The sequence below is a fragment of the Enhydra lutris genome, unplaced genomic scaffold (assembly GCF_002288905.1).
Source record: "Enhydra lutris kenyoni isolate GAN:26980312 unplaced genomic scaffold, ASM228890v2 scaffoldscaffold54, whole genome shotgun sequence".
Lineage (NCBI taxonomy): Eukaryota > Metazoa > Chordata > Mammalia > Carnivora > Mustelidae > Enhydra > Enhydra lutris.
This window is the reverse complement of record NW_019154138.1, coordinates 455,809-477,282: the sequence shown is the minus strand read 5'-3', so window position 1 is coordinate 477,282 and position 21,474 is coordinate 455,809. Positions and strand designations below refer to the sequence as shown.

Here is a 21,474-nt window from a genome sequence, read left to right as displayed (position 1 = left end):
ATCCTTACACCTGGTGCATAAAAGAACCCTCCCCCCGCCAGTGTGTGGGGGGGGGCATGAATGCCCTAAACTTCCCTTCTCAGCGCTTTTGCAGTTTCCCCTTTTCTCCCCCACCTTCTGAGCAGTGGGGGCCTAGATCAGTCCCTAGACCTCCTGTCTATCTACACTCCCTCCCTGTGGGACGTCCAGGCTCAGAGATCTAACAACACACTCACCGCATCTCCCAAACTTCAATCAGCAGGCTATCGGCCCTGAGCTGGGGACTCATACATCCATCTCTACCTGGACATCCAATGGGCATTTGAAAATTTAACAGATCAAAAAAACAACGCCCATCTTTCCCCCAAATCTGCTTCAGCCACAGCCTTCCTCATCCACTGATGGCAACTCCATCTTCCCTGTTGTTTGAATAATAAAAAACTTGGGAATGAAACTTGCCTCCTCTCTCACAAGTCCATCAAGTCCACTCCACCTTCAAACACATCAGGACCCAGGGTCTCCCCTGCCTCTCTGTCCTGGCCCACAGTACCTCACCTGGCTGCAAGTCTCTGTTCCTGCCCCTACAACACAGCAACCAGACAGCGTTTAGTAAAACGTTCAGTCAGGTGAGTTCACACCCTGCTCTCATCTTCCAAGGGCTCCCATCCTGCCCAGTGATCTGGACTCCCAGGACTTCTTTGGTCTCAACAACTGCCACTTTCCCCCTCATGCACTGCTTTTCAGCCCCATTTCCCTGAACATTCCAGGCATGTCTCAGGGTTAAAGCACACGCTGTTCCCTCTCTTAGAACTCTCCTCCCTCAGATACCTGCACAGCTCCCTCCTTCCTCCTCAGCGACCCTGCCCCTACCACCTGGCACTCCCATTTCTTAGGTTTTTGTCCACCTGACACACGACTTTGTCTACTGCCTCTCTCTCTTCACTAGGCCCTAGGTGTTTGGGGCAGGGACTGCCACAGTTTGCTGGCTGCTGTCCCCTCAGGGCCGAGATCAGTATAGGACTCACAGCAGGTCATCCGTAAGCATTAGCTGGATGAACCACGACAGGAGTGAAGCAGACTCTGCCCCCAGTGCTAGGGTGGGGGGCACAGACAGCTTGCTTCCCTGGCCTCATGGCATTCACACACTTAACCTGCCTTCCCAGGCCACTCAAGATTCCAATGCTGGAGGCGCAGCCACAGGGCTGGCAGAAAACACTAGCACCGGAAGCTGTTGTAGGCCCGGCTTTCATCTGCATCATTTACTGTGCTCACGTTTCTTTCGAGCAGGACCCTATTTTTTAAGAACCTCTCTGCACAAGGGCCGTCCTCACACCACAGGGCTCTCCTGGGGGGCGGGTGGGGAGATGTGGCCTGACTCCTTCTTGCTTCTTGGATCAGCAGAGGCTGTCGTAAGGGCGTTCACTGGCTGTGGGGCAGGGCAGAGCAGCGCTGGTACGGGGCAGGCCCAGAGGCAGCGGGAGGGAGGTAGAAGCCGACGTACTCGCCCATGTAGCCCTTGGAGGTAGAGTGGAAGGATGCAAGCTCCACGTTGCTGGAGTACTCGGGCCCCATCTCGTAAAGCACCTTCTTAAAGGAGTGGAATCTGCAGTCTGGAGAGTACACGTTGTCCTGGTACACCTGGGGGAGAGGACAGGACAAGGACAGTCACCCAATTTCCCCAAGAGGCCTGAGCCCATGCAGGCTGCCAACCAGGGAGGGCACGGGTGCTCAGGCTCAGCCTAGTATGCTATGAAGCCCAACCTCTGATGCTATTTCCAAAATGAGCCATACCAAAGGAACCTTCCAGAACATATCAGGAGGAAAGGCTTTGGGCTGTATGTCCATTTGATTTCTCCCATTCACCCACACTCAACTCCACCCAACCTCCAGACCTTTCTCCCTCATCTGACCTATGATGGCGTCAGGGACTCCTATCGGCCCAAGCAAGTTTTCTCCCTCAATGTTTACCCTCTTTCCATAAGACTAATAATGAAAGCAGTTCATGTAGCTGTCCTCTGACCCTGTCCCCACTTGAAGAGCCGAATGTGTTGCTCTCTTGCCCATTATGCCCACATCCTCATTTGGAACCATTCTGTTTTTTCTGTCCGTCTCACTGCCAGCCTTCAAGACTGTACACATGAGCGACGCCCACACATACTTCCTTCCTGTCCATATAGTATACCTTCAGCAGGCAAGCACGCTGCTCTGCCCTTGGAGATGTGCTTCCCACACTCATGTTGGAGCTTAGGGAACTGAGGCTTTCGGGAACCCTGTGGGCCCACGGGGAGTCAGCCCAGCTCCACCTTCAACAAGCTAGGCACAGCCTTCCTTCTCTTCCTCCCCCCACCCCTTCCCACACCGGAAGGGGAGGAGGTCTGCGCACCGCACCAAGGTCACTCTGCTGCCCCTTCTCTCCTTCAGAAATGAAGATTTTTAACACTTGATCCTAATATAACCCCATATGTCAACTATACTGGAATTAAAAACAAAACAAAACTTTAGACCCATCTGCTAATCATGGCAACCATTCGGTGGATAAGCTGTGATTGTGTGAGTATGAGTGTGTGTATGCACGTGGGGGTTGGAGAGTGTTCCTCTAGTGAGGAAAGAAATGAAACCAATGTGGTAGAAGCAACCACTGACCAGAAATTACGCATAAGTGAAGAAACGAAAATTGAATTTGACAAGCCTGAGTTCCTTCCTCACAAAGCAGGAAAAGAATGGGCAGCCTCGGCTCCAAAACTGGGGTTTCGAGGAGCAGCAATCATGAAATTAAGATTCCCCTCCCCCCCAACAGGCTGCTATAAATGGGATGGTAAACACAGAAGCACACGCAGGCACACGAATGCAGCAGTATGCCCACCCAGCATCCACTCTCCCCTCCAGAGAGTCCCTCCACTTGCCCTCAGGAAGACTACTCCCCCGCTCTCAGAGGCAGAGACCTCACCCCTTGCCTGGGGCCTGGGCAGTTTGCATACTACAACCACTGGCCAAAGTGACTGGTTCAGTGAGGGGTGTGTGACCCAAGCTGCACCAACGAGGCTCGATTCTGAGACTTTGTGGGAATCACCAGGAGGAAATGCTCTTTCTAGGCTGGGAAGAAAGCGGGGCTAAGTGTGAAGCCAACGAGGAAGCCGAGAGAATCTGAGATAGGGTTTGAGCCCCGGGACTTAACCCACACCTGTTATGTCTACCATCCTTTTTAAGTTTAAAGTGGTTTGGGTTAACTTTCTGAAGTTTATAACCAAAGACCCAAACCAATATAGAGATGATTTAGGTCACCGTCTCATAGGCTGGCACATCCTCACCCTTGGTGAGAGTCACTCCTCCAACACCTAGAAAGTTCTCTCTGGCTACACAAGAGTCAAGTCTGGCTCCCTCCCTTAGAAGAGAAAGCTCAGCCTCACTCCCCACAGAGGAGAACGCTGAGCAACTCTTACCTCGTCAGCCAGGAGAAAGAGCTTCTCTTCCCAGGCAAAGTGAATCACATCTTCTATGCACTTTCTGCTTTGTACCTGACCTAAAAAAAATCCCCAACAAAACCAGAATGCAGCTTGTAATGCTGTTTAAATTGTCCCTTGGAATGAACCCCACCAAGAATCACTCAGGTGTTCTGTGTTCCCACATGACCCTTTGGGATCACCCTCCCTAGTTACTGCTCCTGACAGGGTGTAGTCAACCTCTAGGGACCCCCGAGTGTTGGCCCCACCTGTCTGACTCACTTAAGCCAGGCACATGGAGGGAGACGTGTTTCACACTCAACTCGGGAGGGGTGTGTGTGTGTGTATGCGGGGCAATGTCTGTCTGGGCTAGAGCCCAGAACAGGCACCAAACCTGAAGGGTTCAGTGAATCAGCTCTGCGGCCCCCACACCTTACCACACACCAACAGCAGCCAATGGAGAGATCACACTGGCTGATGGAGAGTTCCCACAACGTCTCAAAGAGGCATACACAAGCTCCGTGAGTCAGGACAAGGTCTGTGCGGCTCATCAGCTTCCTTAAAGCCAATACTCAGCAGGTGCTCAGGAAGTATTTGCAGAGTGTGTGCTGAATGAACCAGCCTGAGCACCAGCTCTGGGGTCTCCTGTCAGGGGCCACGTGGGAGCTATGCATCGCTGACTGAGGACGGGGAGCGCGTAGCAGTCCTCCCTTCGAGGTCTCCCCTGGAGGACTTGACTCAATATGAACAGTGGAAAATACCCCCCACCCCAATGTTACAGAAATGAGTACAAAAAGCAAAACGGTCCTCTCCCAGTTCACAGGAAATGCCACGGGTTGAGGTGGGGAAGGAATAAATGCTCCAAGGTGGAAATGGTCTGAAACCTTCTCCTGTTTCCTGACACCTACTTCTGGTGTGGCAATGGGAGTGTGAGAGTTGCTCCCATACCCTGCAGGGAACAACACTATAGTCAAGCTTGCTGACTACTTACCAAAGAAGGCTGCTTTCTTACTATGCATGTATGTGAGTCTATGGATATTACTTGTAACTATGTGCATATGTATGTATGTGTTTAATATGCACATTATTTATATACATATATGTACCCTGATGCAGAGCAATATGTAGATTATGTTACATTTTTGTTAAAAATAAAAACACTGGGGTGCCTGGGTGGCTCAGTGGGTTACGCCTCTGCCTTCAGATCGGGTCATATTCTCAGGGTGCTGGGATCGAGCCCTGATCGGGCTCCCTGCTCAGCTGGGAACCAGCTTCCACCCCTCCCCGCCTGCTTCTATGCCTACTTGTGATCTCTTTCAAAGAAATAAATAAAATCTTTAAAAAATAAAAATAAAAATACCTACATTCTTCCCTGTATGAGAATATTAAGAACACGTGTGGAAAAAGTTGTGTCTTACGAGAGAACGGTATGATTCAACAGATCTCAGCTCTGAACTATCAAAACAATGAATCAACTCCTTTACCAAAGGTTCAACTCTCCTCTTGCCAAGCAAATGCCAAACCGGGCTTCCTATGAAGCTCAGCATTCTGGGATTCCGGAAAGGCAGCGGCCCTGGATTGTACAAGGAACCAGCCACTGTTCCCACAGACTGACAGGTGGTGGCTACCTGGGGGGGCTGGGCCTGCCTGCAAACCCTGCGAGGCTTGCCTCTGATCCCACAGACTATCCTGTTAGAAAGCAAGCGAAGATCTGAGCAGCAAGAATATCAAAACCACAGGCACATAGTGCCAAGGAGCGTGAAAAGAGGAACTAAGTAAGGACCAGGGCCTCAGAAAGACCCACTATATGCAAGTAATTTCACTGAGGTGTGCAGTGCAGACCTGAGGACAAGGACAGAGCTTGTTTCTCTCCAGTGCCTGGGAGTCACTCAGAACATGCCCCAGAGCCAGTGGCTGGTTAGACACAGGTGGTGGTGTCTAAGGGACCAGGACACAGCTGTGCCCAGCAGGGGGAGACATGAGGCCACCTTACAGAAGGGATGGCTTGGGACACAGAAAGGCTGGAGAGGGGTCTTCCAGAGGCTGAGCCAAACCAAAGCCAATTTCCCAAACCTAATGAGAAAATCTGTTGTTTGAGCCTGCCCAGGGTCCTTCTCTTCTTTGAGTAACAGAGCTCAGCTGTTCTACAGGGAATTGCCTCTCTCTGCACTCCAGCAGGGGCATGGGACACATACATGGCCAGAATCTTGGTGATTTGAGTGGTTCAGGGACGGGCAGGTGAACCTACTTGGGCCAAAGAGAACCTGGCCTGGAATTTTTGTTTTAAAACTTTGGGCAAGGCTCTCCGGGGAGGTTGCTCAGCGGGCAGACCAGGGCTAGAGCTGCTGAAGGTCACTCCAAGGACAGAGACTTCCTGGGAAGGACTCCAACCCAGACCTGGAGAAGGGATGGAGGTTCCTAGGGCAAGGATGCTGATTCAGGTGAACTGCTTTATCCCTGGTCTTTACAGTTCTAGGATCCAAACCCTTCAGCCTTGAGCTACATTTCTGTCTTAAAACTCAGAGTCCTGGCTTATTATCCCACTCCATCTTGACACCTTTTAGCCCAAGTGGTCACAGCATGTGGTCCAGACAAGATACCTGGCTATCTCAGGTAGGTTTCTATTTTCCATCCCCCATCTTCCAAGAGCTGACTGGTCTTTCACACATTTAGAACCCAGAGAGCAAAACCAGCCTCTGCCCATTCATGTAGTCACTCTTTAAAAATTACTCATATTAATATACATTCACATGATCCCTTTACCTAAAATAATGAAGTCTTTAATGCAAATATTTCTTCCCAGACAGCCAGCTGATATAGTAAATGCCTGGCTACAAAGCTACCGACCCTCTAATAGAAACTAGGCATACAGAGTATTTCCCAAAATATAGGACCTGCTAACCCAAGTTTGGACCAGTAGCATCAGCATCACCTGGGAGCTCATTTAGAAAAACAAATTCTCAAGCCGCAGCCCTGCCTGATAACATCAGAGTACCTCAGAGCGGGGTCCAGCAGTTTGTTTTTTAACAAGCTACAGTCTGAGAACCACTGTCCCAGGGTAGTGGTTCTCATGCAAGGCACAGGGAATACTGACTGATGGGGGTGAGGGGGTGGTGGGGGGTGCATACCCAGAGACTCTGGCAGGCAGCCCTGCCTTTGGCATTTTTTAAAAGCTCCCTTTGTGATTCTAATGTGCAACCTCAATAGAGAGCCCAGCTGTAGTCATTTTCCTTCCTCCCACATTCTGGTTAGACTGCGCCCCTACCCCCAGGGAGCTGATGTACATAAATGAGTGTCCCAGCCAGCCGCACCCATTTTCTGCACTCTGGAATTCAAGTGCTGCTTTCAGCTGATTGAAGCATCATTTGATGTTCCAAAGAAGCAGACTCCACAATCAACTCCAACGCGATTTGGCCCTGACCCAATTTATCTCAACAAAGGAGAAGAGAGGAGCCCTTGTTCTCAGCATCCAAATAGCAGTGGGGGCAAATGAAGCCAGTGGCCCAGAAAGATCAAAACAGGTAGGGCTGGGCGTTTGGTGGGGGTTTTCGTTTTTTGTTTTTAAATATGTAAAAATAGGAGTGCTTTTCGACTTCTGGAAGCAGGGTGTTTCAGTTTGTTTGCTGTTGTTTTTAACAAGGCATTTCCTCCTCAAGTCTCAAAGTACACTAGTAACGCTGTGTCAAAGAAAAAAACGCACACACCAGCATTCTGACGACTGGTTCAGCAAAACAACTAGGAGTAAAGGTAAAGTGAGGCCTGTGATTAATGGGGACAGGCTGTGCATAATTAACCTCAAGGAGAGTCTTGGCAAATGCAAGAAAGCTGGGAGCAGAGAGAACATCACATTAACTCTTTAGTGACCAGACATGTAGGACACCAGCTGCCCTGCCCCTACCGCCCAAGAAACTGGCAAAGAAATGAGGCACAGACCTGTGGGGTTCCCGGGGTTGATGATACACAGCACCTTGGGGTCACAGTGGTCTTTGGCCTCCTGCACAGCCCGCCGGAGCTCGTTCACATTTAGGGCCCAGCAGTTCTCCTCATCCAGGTAATAGTTCACCTGGATGGCATCGAGCTCAGAGATGACGGCCGAGTAGAGGGGGTACTGTGGGATGGGGATCATCACACCGGTCCGCGACTTGCCACCCCCGGACACCAGGATCTTCAGGATTGTCTGCAACAGAGAAGTCACGGCTTCCAGGAACACTGCCCATCTCCACCCTCTGGGGCTGCCAGGAAGACTCCCCCAGAAGCCCCAATCCTAGCCTTTTACCAGCCACCCCGCTGCCTGCCTTCAGTGCAGCCCCATGTGAGCTGCTTGACTTCCCTGAGTCTCGCTGCCCCCATCTTTAAAACGAGGTCTGCTGTGAGGAGTAAGCAAAATGAAATGCTTTCAAGTTCTTAACACAGTAGTTAAAACACTCAATGCCTATGATTTTTGAAGAATCCTTTTGAAACAGTAGTCCACAAACTGGCCCTGTCTTTGCCCTTAAGTTCATTCCGTATGTCCTGGAGGGGAGGAGGGCCAGCAATCTGTCTTGTTAGTAATTACCGGTGCCCACCTCTGGGCAGACCCTGAACAAGGAAGGGATTGTCGAATCAGGATAAAATACCTATGTACTACCACCAGGTGGCGCTTCAACCTCGTTGTTTCCCGGGCCTTGCGGCTCAAGGTTTGCAGAACTCCTGAGAAACCAGGCCACCTGAACCCCATGGGGATACGGGTGGAGGTGGCAATAACTGACTGCAAACCCTGTTCTGGAAGAGTTCCCACCTTACACACAGGCCAGTTCCTCGCTGCAAGAATACCACTGGACTCAGAAGCTCAAAAACTTGATTCTTTTCACAAAATCCTGAGGACACCTCCTTCGGCTGCTCTAGGACCTCTGCGTGTATGTGGGCTTCTCTGGGAATTGAGAGGCCTTGACAGCACAACACAGTGGAAGATGTGACGGCTGGAGACCTGAGCCCCAACACTGGAACCCCAACTGTCACAAGAGGCTGACTTAAAGACGGCAGAGTATTTAATGTTGCTGGGCCCGTTTCCTGGGCTCCAGTAAGAGCTGAATGCATCTGAAAGGATTAAAGCACTCAATGAACAGAAGAAACAAGAGCCTTGGAGGTCAAAAGACCAAGATGACCCCATCAAAGGAAGGGTCCGCACACACTCCCTGAGGAGAGAAAATAAAGGAATTGAAGGCACCAGCACTGATGAGGAATTGAAGGATCGCAAGAGGATCGCAAGACCACCGCTCCCTCAGACCGGGGACTTCAGAGCCCTTCTGCTAATCACACTTTGACAACAGTCCCTCTTCACCCCGCCCACAGCTGACCCCCAGCCCAAGCCACCTCCTCCCTCATCTCCTAAACATTCCCTCACATCCATCATCCCCTTCCCAGCCGAAGTTAAAACTTAACATAAATCTAATTATACCCTACCCATCTGTGTCTCCCCCCACCTTCAAATGCTTCAATGGACATTGTTCTTAGGACAATGACCTAAATCCTCAGCATGGCCACTAAGGCCCTGTAGGACTCAGGCCCCGGCTGCCTCTCTAGACCACGTCTGGAAACTCTGGCCCTTGCTACATGTGCTCATTCACTCTGACTCTCCTTCTGCAAATGCACAGCCTCTTTCCAGCTCACAGCCTCTGTACATGTTGACCTTCTGTTCAGAACACACTCTGTCCCCTGCCTCCCCATTCATGCCTACATATCCCCCAGATCTCTGCTCAGTCATCCTTTGAGAAGAAACCTTTCTGCTCCCCACAACCACCCCCACCCCCTGCTGCTCCTCCTGGGGAACTCTGTCCTCTTCACCCAGAAGAGAAATTGAAAGCTTGTGATATGACATTTATTTATGTGATATCAATGCTGGTCTGATCAGGCACTAGGGTGTAAGCAGAGGCCAAGTGTGTTCGGTTCCCATGGTCTCCCGAGCACCTGGTACAGCACCTTGAGGAGGAGGAACACCAGTAGGAACTAAGCGAGAGAAAGGCCAATGCCACCAGAAAGACAAGCACCCTCGAGTGCCCATGGCTCCTCTCCAGCTGGACCTGCAGAGAGTCAACCCCTCCTCCCAGGCCTGTTTCTCCCTATTGGCACAGGCTCACATCCTTGTCCCTAACTAGGAAGGCTATTCTTCACGGGGGTAAACACTGGAGAGCGAGCCACCCTCACACGTACAGAAATGCCATCACTGGCTCCTGTGGTCAGGTAAATGTTGTCCGGGTCTGCAGGCACACCACCATCTCTCCTGGTGATGTAGGCAGCCACGTCTTCACGGATGCAATTGACGCCCTGGCTAGCACTGTAAGACCCTGCAAGACAGCAAGCAAGACAGTCACTAGAGGCAGGATGACTGGCTCTATGGAGTTGGCGACACCCATGTAATTACCTGGGGTGGGGACAGGGGGTGGGAGGGGTTTTAGGACCCAACTCCCACTATTCTAGGCTGTGGAATCATGGCACGCTGCTTAACCACCTATCCATCCACCCATCCACTCATCTGCTATCTATGCATTCGTCTACCTGCCCATCCACCAGTCTACCCACCTACCCATTCACACACTCAGTATTCACAGAGAAGCTGTTAGACATCAAGCATTACTCCAGGTCCTAGCTTCCAATCAGTCAAACGTGCCCATACCTGTTTTATCCACCCTCCTGGGGTTTATACACATTCTGTTAACATGTAAATCGCTACTGCTAGACTTGCTGTGTCTTTATCACTGCTGCCTGCACAGGGTCCCACGAAGCCCAGAAGAATGGCAAGAGCCTTCTGCAGCACTGCACTTGTTCCGTGTCATGATCTGGTGAGGGTTACACAGGTGTGTACATGTGCAAAAACTATCCAAGCTGTACACTAATACTGGTTCATTTTATTATAGGTTTGGTAATATCTCTATAAAGAGTGTTGTTGTGGGGTTTTTTTTTTGTTTTTTTTTTTTTAATGTCAGGCCACTATTTTTAGGAAGAATTTGAGTATATATACTTGTGCAGGCACATCTGGTAGGAGTCCCAAAGTGGTAAGGGTGAGCTCTCTGGGGAAGTGAAGGGGAGGCCAGGGGTCAGAGGTGGGAGGCCGACTTTTTACTCTATATCCTGGGACACTGTTTGAATTTTATGCCACATTTAAAGAGAACCAGCCTATTCCTTCTAAGACTACTACAAACCCACCACCAGGAGGCTTAGGGCTTCAGTGAGTATCAGTCCAGGCCCTGTACCCTGGAAGCCCTCGTTTGCCTCAACGTCTGTGCATCACTGGGCTCAGCCTTCCCTTCTGACCAGCTGCTAAGATGGAGAGGGAAGGGAGGGGACCCTAGGCCAATTCTCTAAGGTCCCACGGGCAAACATGAACATGAATCAAGTCTGGGTGGTGGGTTCAAGGTCTTCTGTTACATTATTTGGAGTATTCTAATGCATCTGAAATATTCTGCAAATTAAAATAATGGAGAGGTACAAATGCTGGTATTAGAGAATCCCTCCTCTACGGAGTGACTGACTTGATTATTTCTGAGCTCCCATACTCAGAAACCTTTCCCTCTGCCTTCTCTCAATGCCCTCGCTTCTAATCCATGGGGCCTGTCCATTCCCACACCAGCCAAGCCTCCCCTTTTTCCTGCCTCTAGCTCACCCTCCTCGAGTTCCCAGGCCTTCACCCTTGGCAAGCTCCCTGCTCCTGCAGGCCACGGACCTTCCACCCTTTCCTTCAGCCTTTCTGTTATGCTCCAAACCACACTGGTCCATCAAAGCTCAACTCTAGTCTCTCTCTGGGCCGGTCATAAAGATATCGACCCATACTGAGCCGCTCTCCTGACCTGCATTTTCCCCAGTTATTTACTGTAGACACATGAAGCCCCCCTCCCCATGCTGACTGTATGTTCCTTGAGGGCAGGGGCCATTACCTATTTCTTCTGTGCATTTCTGCTAGAACACCTATTCCCCTGCCTGGCCCACCCCACTACACCCCTGCTTAGGACCCTCTGCCCTCAGACAGATGGCAACCTGCCTCCCAGGGCCTACAAACCGCCATCATCACCACCGCCCAACTTCCCAGCCCCATCACACCGCCCCATCCAGACCTCTTCACTTGATCACACTCAGTTCTCAAACCTCAGGGCCTTGGCACACAACAGTTCTGTCTGGCATGCATTCGCAGGTTCTCTATTACTCACCATCCCCACGAATTTGAATCGTATTTGCTGCTTAAACCCTCCCTCTACATTAGAATCCCTAGTTACAGACCCATAGCATAGCTCTTCTGCTTTTTCTCCAAGAACTCAAGAAAACTAGAGATTAGTTTTTGTGTGAATTCTTTTTAATGTTTGTTTCTCCCAAATCCGATCATGAACTTTTGTGAGCATAGAAATTCCATCCACCTGGTTCACCAGTGTCCCTCAGTGCCTAGATCGGTGCTACCGGAGGGCTAAATAAGGACCTGCACCTCCCTGGAAGTCTAGATTCCACCTTAATCCTATTAAGATCCAAGATACAACCTGAGAACTGAATTACTCCTCAAACAGAAAATGAGGAACTCTACGAACAATTTTAGAATTTTAGGGGCGGCTGGGTGGGTCAGCTGGTTGAGCATCTGACTCCTGATTTTGGCTCAGGTCATAATCTCAGGGTTGTGAGACTGAGGTCCAAGTCCAGCTCTGTGCACAACAAATACCCAGTCTGCATGAGATTATCTCTCCCTCTTCCTTTGCCCTTCCCCATACTTGTGCATGCTCTTTCTCATATAAATAAATCAATCTTAAATTTTAAAAAAGTCGTTTTATTTTTTTAAGGATTTTATTTATTTGACAGAGAGAGAAATCACAAGTAGGCAGAGAGGCAGAGAGAGGGGAAAGCAGGCCCCCTGCTGCAGAGAGCCCCATGTGGGGCTCGATCCCAGGACCCTGAGATCATGACCCGAGCCAAAGGAAGAGGCTTAACGTAAAAGGCTTAACCTTAACCCGAAGGAAGAGCCACCCAGGTGCCCAAAAAATTTTATTTTATTTTTTATTTTTTTAATATATATTTTTTATAAACATATATTTTTATCCCCAGGGGTACAGGTCTGTGAATCGCCAGGTTTACACACTTCACAGCACTCACCATAGCACATACCCTCCCGAATGTCCATAACCCCCCTCCCCACAGCAACCCTCAGTTGGTTTTGTGAGATTAAGAGTCACTTATGGTTTGTGTCCCTCCCAATCAAAAAAAGTCATTTTAAAGGGCACGATTAAAACACATCCAGATGAGCTCTAAGACCTTGTGTATGTATTTAATAATCCCGATCTGGGTCAGGGCTGTCCTGGGCACACTGACATTTTCTATTTCCCTTACTTCTGTGGGCTGGTAGGCTTAGTTGACGGAACACCTCCCGCAGGATGACACTGCCCTCCTCTTGCAATGGGCAGGGACTGGTGGTGACCCCCAAGGACAGGGCCTCTCCACACCTGACAAGGGGCTTTAGTACATACATCCACCTCCTTCAAAAGCCCAGGAGCTGAGTAGAGTACTTCCTAGCTCAAGGAGGAGGAGAAAGGCTCAGGGAGTACCCACCTCACCTATCCTCAAAGGGTCCTCAGAACTCAGTCCAAGTCCCCAAAACCCCACACGCAGGCCAACTTTCCTCTTGCTGCAACACCCCAAGTGGGGACTCACATGAACGTGGCCCCCCCCAACTCCTTTCCAAAGCCCTGGCTGACAGAGTTGCAAAAACTCGAGGCTTCCTGCAGGGAACAGAGAACCCCCCTCCCTGCCACGGATTCCCATCAGGCATGCAGACGACAAACACTCCCTCCCCTGCCTCTCCTCGCAGCTTCCAGGAATCTTAGGCCCATGGCCACAGGGTCTTGGCGCCTTTGTCCTGGGCAGAGGGCACAGGAGGAGAGGAGCCTGCAGGCTGAGCCTTCGGGCTGCTGGGTTGTTCTCTGACAGCTTGTGGTTTCGGCCTTGCCATACAAGGTGCTAGCCCACACCTTCCCCAGTCTGGCAGGCAGGAAAGCAAGGGGAGTTGGTCCCTTCCTGAGAGGGACACCCTGAAGGACAGTGACCAGACTCGGACAGAGCATGGAGGGGTAACCACAGCAAGGAAAGTAAGCACAGGGCTCTCATTAAAGGGAAAGAGCAGAAAAAGGGAGGGAAGGGACAGGGGAGTGGCAGAGAAGCGGAAGGTAGCCAAGCTACAAGAATCCCTCTCCCACGTTCCAGAGCATTCAGGCACGTGTCCTAAAAAAATTCTCAGAACAACTATTTTTCCTGGGGTGAGGAAAGTTGGATCCCTCTGTAGGCATGGGGCAAAGGAATGGGGCAAAAGCAAACAGAACAAAGAACAGGAGATGAGAACAAAGAGCCAGAGGCCCAGAGACTGGAAATCCATCTCAACAGCAAAGGGAGGGAGAGTATCATTTTCACATCTGCAGGGGCCAGATTCCAGGGCCTCCCTCCATGGAGTGCTCCCTCCTTAAGGAGGCAGATGGCTGGGCGTGGGCTTCCAGCAAAGGGGACCAAAGGCCAGGGAGGTGGGAACACAAGGAATGGGAGGGTGAACAGCACTGTCAGAAGGAAGGAAGCCATCACACAGGATTCACAGGCACCTCACAGCACTCCCCTTCCCCAATAACTGATCACCTCTTGCCACAGCGGTAACAGACAAGAAGACTGGACAAAGCCACGCACCGCACTTCACCCAGCCCATCACTGAGGCCCATCACTGGGTTAAACCCTCCGCTCTGAGGAGTGTCTGGGTGACTCAGGTTACCCTGATTCTTTACTTTGGCCAAGAACATGACCTCAGGGTTCCGGGGAGTAGCTTGAAGATTCTCTCCCCTTGCCCCTGCTCATGCTCTCTAAAAAAATAAAACTTTAAAACAAACACACCATCGCTCTGCTGACAGAAGGGTCAATTACTCAAGCTGGCTCCCAGGTGTGAAACCAAACTCCAGGCCAAACTCCTGCAGCTCAAGTGCCCTGATCCTCCAAAAGATGGTATTTACCTCACTGCTCAGCTAACAGGAGGTTAACAGAACAGACACGAAGTGGAAGACTGTTTTTCATTTACTCTGCGTGTTACCATCCCGTACACATTCACACACTCACATGGATAACTCTCCCTTCGGGGCCAGGGCCCAAGCCCACGCTCAGAACACATGTTCATCTCATGCCCTCCGGGACCTGACTATGGGGGGCAGGGGGAGGGTGCTCACCCAGGCTGTTTCCACCACAAGCCTGTAGGATCCGCCGGGCTCGCTTCTTAGCATCTTCTGGGAAGCTGGGGCTGTCCAACAGGTTTGGGTAGGTGCAGAGTGCCATCACCTGGGGGAAGAGAGGCGCGGGCTGGGCTCCCAGCACCCCCAACCCCAGAGCCCCAGGAGGGCCGTGAGGACCCTGAGCATGGACACTGTGACGACCACAACTCCGGTACATGCCTCTCCACGAAGGCTCCAGCCTGGGGGGAGCTTGGGTAGCTGGGGAGGAGCATGCTGGGCTCTTTGCAGCAGGAGATGCTGAAAGGTGGGGTACATCATGACCTGGGCTTGGGACCCAAAGGGAGAGCTGCCAGAAGAGGAGCCGGGGAACAGGAAGAGCCTGCCCCTCAGTCCCTGGCCCTAACTCTTCCAAAGAGTTCGGCAGTTCACACACCCAAGGCCACAAGATCCAGGGGGCTCCTGAGCAGGGGCCAGGGCTGAGCAAACAGGTGAACCCCAACTGAAAGGAGCACAGACCCCTTCCTAACTCACAGACTGAGTGTCCTCCCCCCACACTCTCAACCCCTGCCCCCTTTCTCACCGTCATCCCCTTTCCTGGCCAGAACTGAAGGCCGGGTCAGTTTCCCCATCTCTATAACAGAGAAAATCACCCTAACCTCACAAATTAAGAGGATTAAGCAAGGAAGTGTTTGCAAAAGTGCCGGTAAACCCCAGCTCACCGGGCAAGCCTAAGCTGGCAGCGCAAAAGCTGTGCCAAGAGCCCTGAGGGGACGCGAGGGCTCGTGGCTCTGACACCAGCTGGGTGACTTCAGGTGGGAGCTGGCTTCTTGGTGCCTCACTTCTTCATGCGTACAAGGGGCAGTGACCCGGCCTGCCCTCCTCCCACGGGCACTTGTGAAGAGGAGACATGTGTGAAGGCTGCAGGATGCCAGCACCAGGCAGGAGACGCTGGATTTGCCACAGCCAGAGCCGGAGCCGGATTTGGGAACAAGTCAGCCAGCCAGAGGAGGCTGAGTCAACAGGAGCCTCTTCATGCCCAGAGCCCCAGGCACGTGTGGCGAACGGCTTCTACTCTCTCCTCCAGAGCTGTGTGACTCTAGGACACTCAGGGCGGTCCAGCCTTCTGCCTCCGCTTCCCCAGCAGAGCTGCTCTGTTTGGTCTGATCCATTTCCCCAGCTTCGGGCCCAGTTTGGGGCCTCATCTGTTCACAAGCTGCTGGTATGCTCCTCCGCTCACCAGCAGTGGCCACGGGAGGGGAGCCCCAGTGATGTTCCTCAGCTCAATGCCAGCCTCAGTTCTCTTCCCCAGACCCTGTGTGAACTCCCCAAGCTAAGTCAGGTCCCTGCACCCCTCCACCAGAGAATAGGGCAGGGTCACCCCTGCCACACCAGCCCCTGCAGCAGGCGAAAAGGGCGGGGGCCTCCGGGGCTCAGCTGCTCTGCTTGCCCAAGCCTGCGAACCTTAACCACTTAAGGACCACATTTTGCTCCATAGGAAGCAGCTTTCGCCACCGCTGGTCTCTCCCTCTGTTCAGGAGGCCCTTGGCATTTTTTTCTCCCGCCAGCCCACCGATCCCACAATTTCAGCCCATGCAGCATCCTTGCAGTTGGTGCCCAAACGGAAACACTAAACCCCACCTCCTGGAGACCTCAGGAGCAAGATGGGTCACATCAGCAAGGCAAGCAGGAGAGCAGCAGCTAACAGTGGTCACCAACCGCACACTCTCCTGTGGGCCAGGGGTCAGCACTTCATACTCAATGTCACACTGAGGCCCCCAGCTGTCCTCCAAGGTAATGCTCTGGTGACTTGCCCTTACTCAAAGCCACCCAGCTGGTAAGTGGAAGAGTCAACACTCAAACTCGGGGTGTCTCACTTGGGATGAAAGTATCTGGACCCCCACGTATCACCTCCCAGCCCACTGGGCCTCTACCTCTCCAAGCTGCTTCTCTGACACGCTTATGAACCAAGCTCTGATCTCAGTATCCGAGACCACAGACTATGGAAGGGTATCCCTGGGAGCCTCATACGCAAGAGTAACCCCAAAGTGAGTCTAGACATTCTAGACAACTTTGGAAGGAGAGGAGACTGAGGGAGAGGCCCAGGGTACATCAGGCACCGGAGGGGGCCGCTACTTCCATGGCACCCCGCTGTGGGACTCTGGCGCCTGCTGTGTCCCGAGGGGGCTAGACAGGGGAGGAAGCAGGAATGAGAGGAGCTGGCTGGCCCACCCCGGCTCCAGTTCCCTGCTCTCCCAGCAGCCTCTGCTCCTGAGCGCCAGCTTACCTGTCGGAGGAAGGTTATTGGCTGCTGGCCCATGGCCTGGGCGTCCCCGATGTTGGCACGGATGACTTCAGTGAATGGTTTTTTGATACCCTGAGCAGAGAGAAGGCAACAGGTGGTTACTTGGAGACTCAGAGATCCTGGATTCGCCAAGCAATGCCCCCATAGGATATTAATAAACACTCCTATTTTGAGCCTTACCAGGTGTCAGGCATAGTGCCAAGCCCTCGACATGGCTCGCCCCATTTAACCTTAACCACCACCCCATGAAGAACTAGTATTAATCTCATTTTACAAATGAGGAAAACGAGGCTTCAAAAGGCTAAGCAACTTGTCCGAGATCACATAATTGATAAATGCAAGTAGTGGGATTTGAAGCCAGACTCCAAGATCACTCTTCTCAACCATTATGCTCACCACCACCCACTTTCTAAGAAGGCTGCAGGAGTTCTCCTGGGCTACCAAGCACCCCGAGGCAGCTGCAGGTCCAGGGCCTGCCAGCCAACTTGGCCTGGGAAGGATGCCTAAAAAGAGGACCTTGGGGCAAAAGTGGTGGGAGGCAGGGGTCAGTAGCAGAGGCCCCCAAACATCAGGGAAAGGCCCCCACAACTTGCCCCCAAGCACGGCTCCATCTCAACAGCCTAAATAAATGGCCAGGGCACCAGAGCCACCCTCCCCTCCAGAAGACCCCCAATCAGCAGGGACCTCTAGGCTTGTTCCCTTGCAACCTGGTTTTGCAGAATAAAGAATGTGGGCTGATTTTCACTTAAAAAAGAAAAAAAAAGGGCACCAAAGATGCAAAGAATGGCTGCAGAACTCTCAGTCACCGCCCAAGCAATGTGTTCAACACAGGAAGGAGGTCGCAGAGAGGAGGGACTCAGAGAGCTGCCAACTTCAACGTCATGCGGGACAGGGGTGGGGTGACTAAAGGACTCCCGGCTGCTGAGAATGAGAAAATGCACTCCGGACGGAGGTTTTGGGGATCTGGAAATATGGGGATTCCACAGAGCTCCCAAGTCCAGAATCTGCCACTAGAAGCGTTAAGAATCAGCAGCAAGTTCAATGACCCCTCCCACCCCCAGGGTGGCTGAGACAGACAGTACGAAAGCACTTGGCAGAGTACAAACATCATCATCTTACAAAGCCGGACCAAGGACGAGGTTGGGAGGGTCGTGGCAGAGAAAGGCAGCTGTGGGGCAAGGAGGGGGCAGGACCAAGGGGTGGCCTGGATGGAAAGCCTGGCCACCTTCCCATCTCCAGCTGCCCTTTCCTCAAGGACATGTTAAATTCAAATTTTAAAAATACAAATTTTATGTATTTTTATTTAAATTCAATTTTGCTGGGGCACCTGGGTGGCTCAGCGGGTTGAGCCTCTGCTTTCGGCTCAGGTCATGATCTCAGGGTCTTGGGATCGAGTCCAGCATTGGGCTCTCTGCTCAGCAGGGAGCCTGCTTCCCCCTCTCTCTCTGCCTGACTCTCTGCCTACTTGTGATCTATCAAATAAATATAATCTTTAAAAAAAATAAATTCAGGGACGTCTGGGTGGCTCAGTTGGTTAAGCGGCTGCCTTCGGCTCAGGTCATGATCCCAGGGTCCTGGGATCGAGTCCCACATCGGGCTCCTTGCTCGGCAGGGAGCCTGCTTCTCCCTCTGCCTCTGCCTGCCTCTCTGTCTGCCTGTGCTTGCTCGCTCTCTCTCCCTCTGTCCCTGACAAATAAATAAATAAATTTAAAAAAAAAATCTTTTAAAAAATAAATAAATAAATAAATAAAAATAAATTCAGGGTGCCTGGGCAGCTCAGTGGGTTAAAGCCTTTGCCTTCGGCTCAGGTCATGATCCCGGGGTCCTGGGATCGAGCCCCACATCGGGCTCTCTGCTCAGCCAGGAGCCTGCTTCCTCCTCTCTCGCCCTGCCTGCCTCTCTGCCTACTTGTGATCTCTGTCAAATAAGTAAATAAAATCTTAAAAATAAATAAATAAAATAAATTCAATTTTGCTAACATATAGTGTATTATAGTTTCAGGGGTAGAATTTAGTGATTCATCAGTTGCATATAACACCCAGTGCTCATTCCATCAAATGCTCTCCTTCATGCCCATCTCCCAGTTACCTTATCTCCCTGAAGCAACCCTCAGTTTCTTTCCTAGAGTTAAGTGTCTCTTAGGGTTTGCCTCCCTGTTTTCTAAGGTTCTGACCCTTGTCTTTTCTCCAACTCCCACAACGTGTGAATTAAACCACCTTTAGAAAACTTTGCCTTTTCAAAATCAATAATATACACCTTAAGTAAAAAATAGTGATCTTAAGGGACAAAAGTAGCTTTTGTCTCTCTGCCACCTCCAAGACCCTTCCATTTATCTGGCTATTCTGGAGCAAGAAGGCATGGGGTGGGGGACAGAGCCGGCTGGGGAGGGTGTCTCAGAACTGGCCATGGACCTTCATAAACAGGGCTTGGTAAGTCTCTAAAAGCCTATGGGGGGAAAGAGGCCTTTTAAATCCCTGTGTCCCTTCTGCACAGCTCTTCAGGGCTGGTCAGTATGCAAAGAGGTCCCAGCTTAAGTGTCCTGAGGGCCAAGGCCCGTGGGTGGCACCACCCTCTGCTCCAGGGGTAGAACAGGGGTGAGAGCAGGACCCTGGAGACAGACTGAGAGGCATGTGGCCTCAGGGCTCACCCCACAGGCAGGAGGCTGGGGAGTGAAGGAGGGACCAGGCCACAGTATACAAAGGGGTAGGACTGACTCACCCCCATTGGCACTGGCCTGAGCTCCTGGCACAGGTCTCTCTGTCAGCCTGTGAATTGCCACAGCCCCCTAGGCCTGGCCAGCTGAGCACAGGTGATTTCCATGGTATGGGCACAGTTCATTCTTTGGTAGGGATAAAATCCATCACAGTCGAGGGCCAGGAACCAACACACAGCTGTGGGCCCTCAGCCAGCCCAATGCAGGGAGAGAATACGCCTGGAACAGAGCCCTGGATGTTCCTTTCCCATGCCCGCCCCCTGCACTGCTCAACCAATTCAGGGCCTGCTGACAAGAAGCCTGGGAACACTGCACATGTCTTTTCTTGGGTCTAGGTGCCCACAGACCCCAGACATTTTGCTGTGATGGATGAGCTTGGGGTGGGGGTGGGGGTGGGGATGAGCTGGCTCCCTTGAATGGGCAGATCAGCCTGCCCAGCCAAAGGCCCCCATATAAAGGAGACTGTTCTGGAGCAGATTCTCACCAAAAAAGCACTGAAGGTCCACACAGGATGGGAAATAACAAGGAGCCAGGGACTGACTCCTGCCCACCGTGACTCATCCAGGTCTGATCAGCACACCCAATAGTGACCTTGCCTCAGCCCAGCCCCAGGAGCCATCAGGTCAGCAGATAGCATCCCAGTTCCCTCTCACAGTATCCAGGAGCACATCTAGATAATCCACCTGCTTACATCCCACCCAGTGCTACCTCCCTAGGCTTGGGGGCAGGGTGGGGGAGGGGGCAGGCAGTTGAGATAATGTCCTACCCATGGAACTCCTTCCCCTCCGTTCAGCTTAAGTAGGGATATGGGAATAGGCCCTTAGTTCTCAGCTAACTATAACCATGTGCTATATAGCACCTTCCATTTTTACCAATGTAGATGCAGCACACACTGATTTTAACAGTCACAATCAGTTTTTCCCTCTATTTATGAATGTTTCGCCCCAACTACGTGTACTTTACAAACAGAAGTAGAGCCATTCCTGTCTCTACTCGTGCCAACTTCCTCCCCTCCTGCAATAAAGGAAGAAAGTAGTAGGTTGAGGAAGAACTGACAGATCTTTTCAAAACTCCTACTAATTGCAGCTTATTTTTAAGTGCTGCTCCCAGTGAACACCAGGATCTGAAAAGCTAATAGTTTCTCCCCATTTGGAGCTTGGAGCTGCTGTCAGGGAGAAACAGGGCCTCTCTGAGAGCACACAGACAGGACTGGAGTTGAATGGCCCCTTTCACACCCACTTAACCAACTTCTCCTCCCTCCCTCAGGCCTTCCTGAGCACTCTCCACTCCTATCACTGACGGAAGGAGGATGGGACTTGCCCCGCAAGCCACCTCAAAGTCAAACACCAGAACCACGTGTCCAGCCAAACAGTGAGTACTATCTGCAGAGCACCTGGTGAAATAATTCCAAAAGGCAGCATAAAGGCCAGGACCCCTTCAGATGGACAAGAGATACAAAAGTCAGGGCAGGGAATTGGGTGGGGGGATCTCTGGGCCCACCAAGCCACCTATCTCCTTTTAGGGAAGACCAAAGCCAAGAGATGATAGGAGATTCACCCCAAGTCACCCTATAAATCCTCACCCGTCCCATCTCTACCCAATCAAACTCTTTATAACATCAGTCCCATTTTGATCACTGCAGTTCAAAACAGAGGTAGAAAAAAAATGAAGCTGTGCAGAGCCAAGCCAAAAAACGAAAAAAAAAAAAAAAAAAAAAAGACTGGGAAAAATATGGCTCTCTCAGAAGGGGCACTGTGTAAGCTAGCAAAGTAGATATAGGGGGTCTCCCAAAATGAAAGGTTTAAGGGAGGCTATGCTGGCTTGGCTGAGCTA

The 21,474-nt window shown here is 51.5% G+C and overlaps 1 protein-coding gene across 1 annotated transcript in view; it reads right to left on the bottom strand.

The window, feature by feature from the left end:
- The window catches only part of LOC111157355 (glutamic--pyruvic transaminase 2), a 32,248-nt gene that overhangs the window by 8,404 nt on the left and 2,370 nt on the right, over positions 1-21,474 (bottom strand). The window contains exons 2-7 of the mRNA XM_022518697.1: positions 16,911-17,000; positions 14,624-14,732; positions 9,609-9,742; positions 7,353-7,596; positions 3,420-3,499; positions 1,481-1,617 (exon numbers count right to left, since the gene is read on the bottom strand). Of these exons, the coding sequence (XP_022374405.1) occupies positions 1,481-1,617; positions 3,420-3,499; positions 7,353-7,596; positions 9,609-9,742; positions 14,624-14,732; positions 16,911-17,000 (794 nt within the window). The remainder of the gene's footprint in view (positions 1-1,480; positions 1,618-3,419; positions 3,500-7,352; positions 7,597-9,608; positions 9,743-14,623; positions 14,733-16,910; positions 17,001-21,474) is intronic.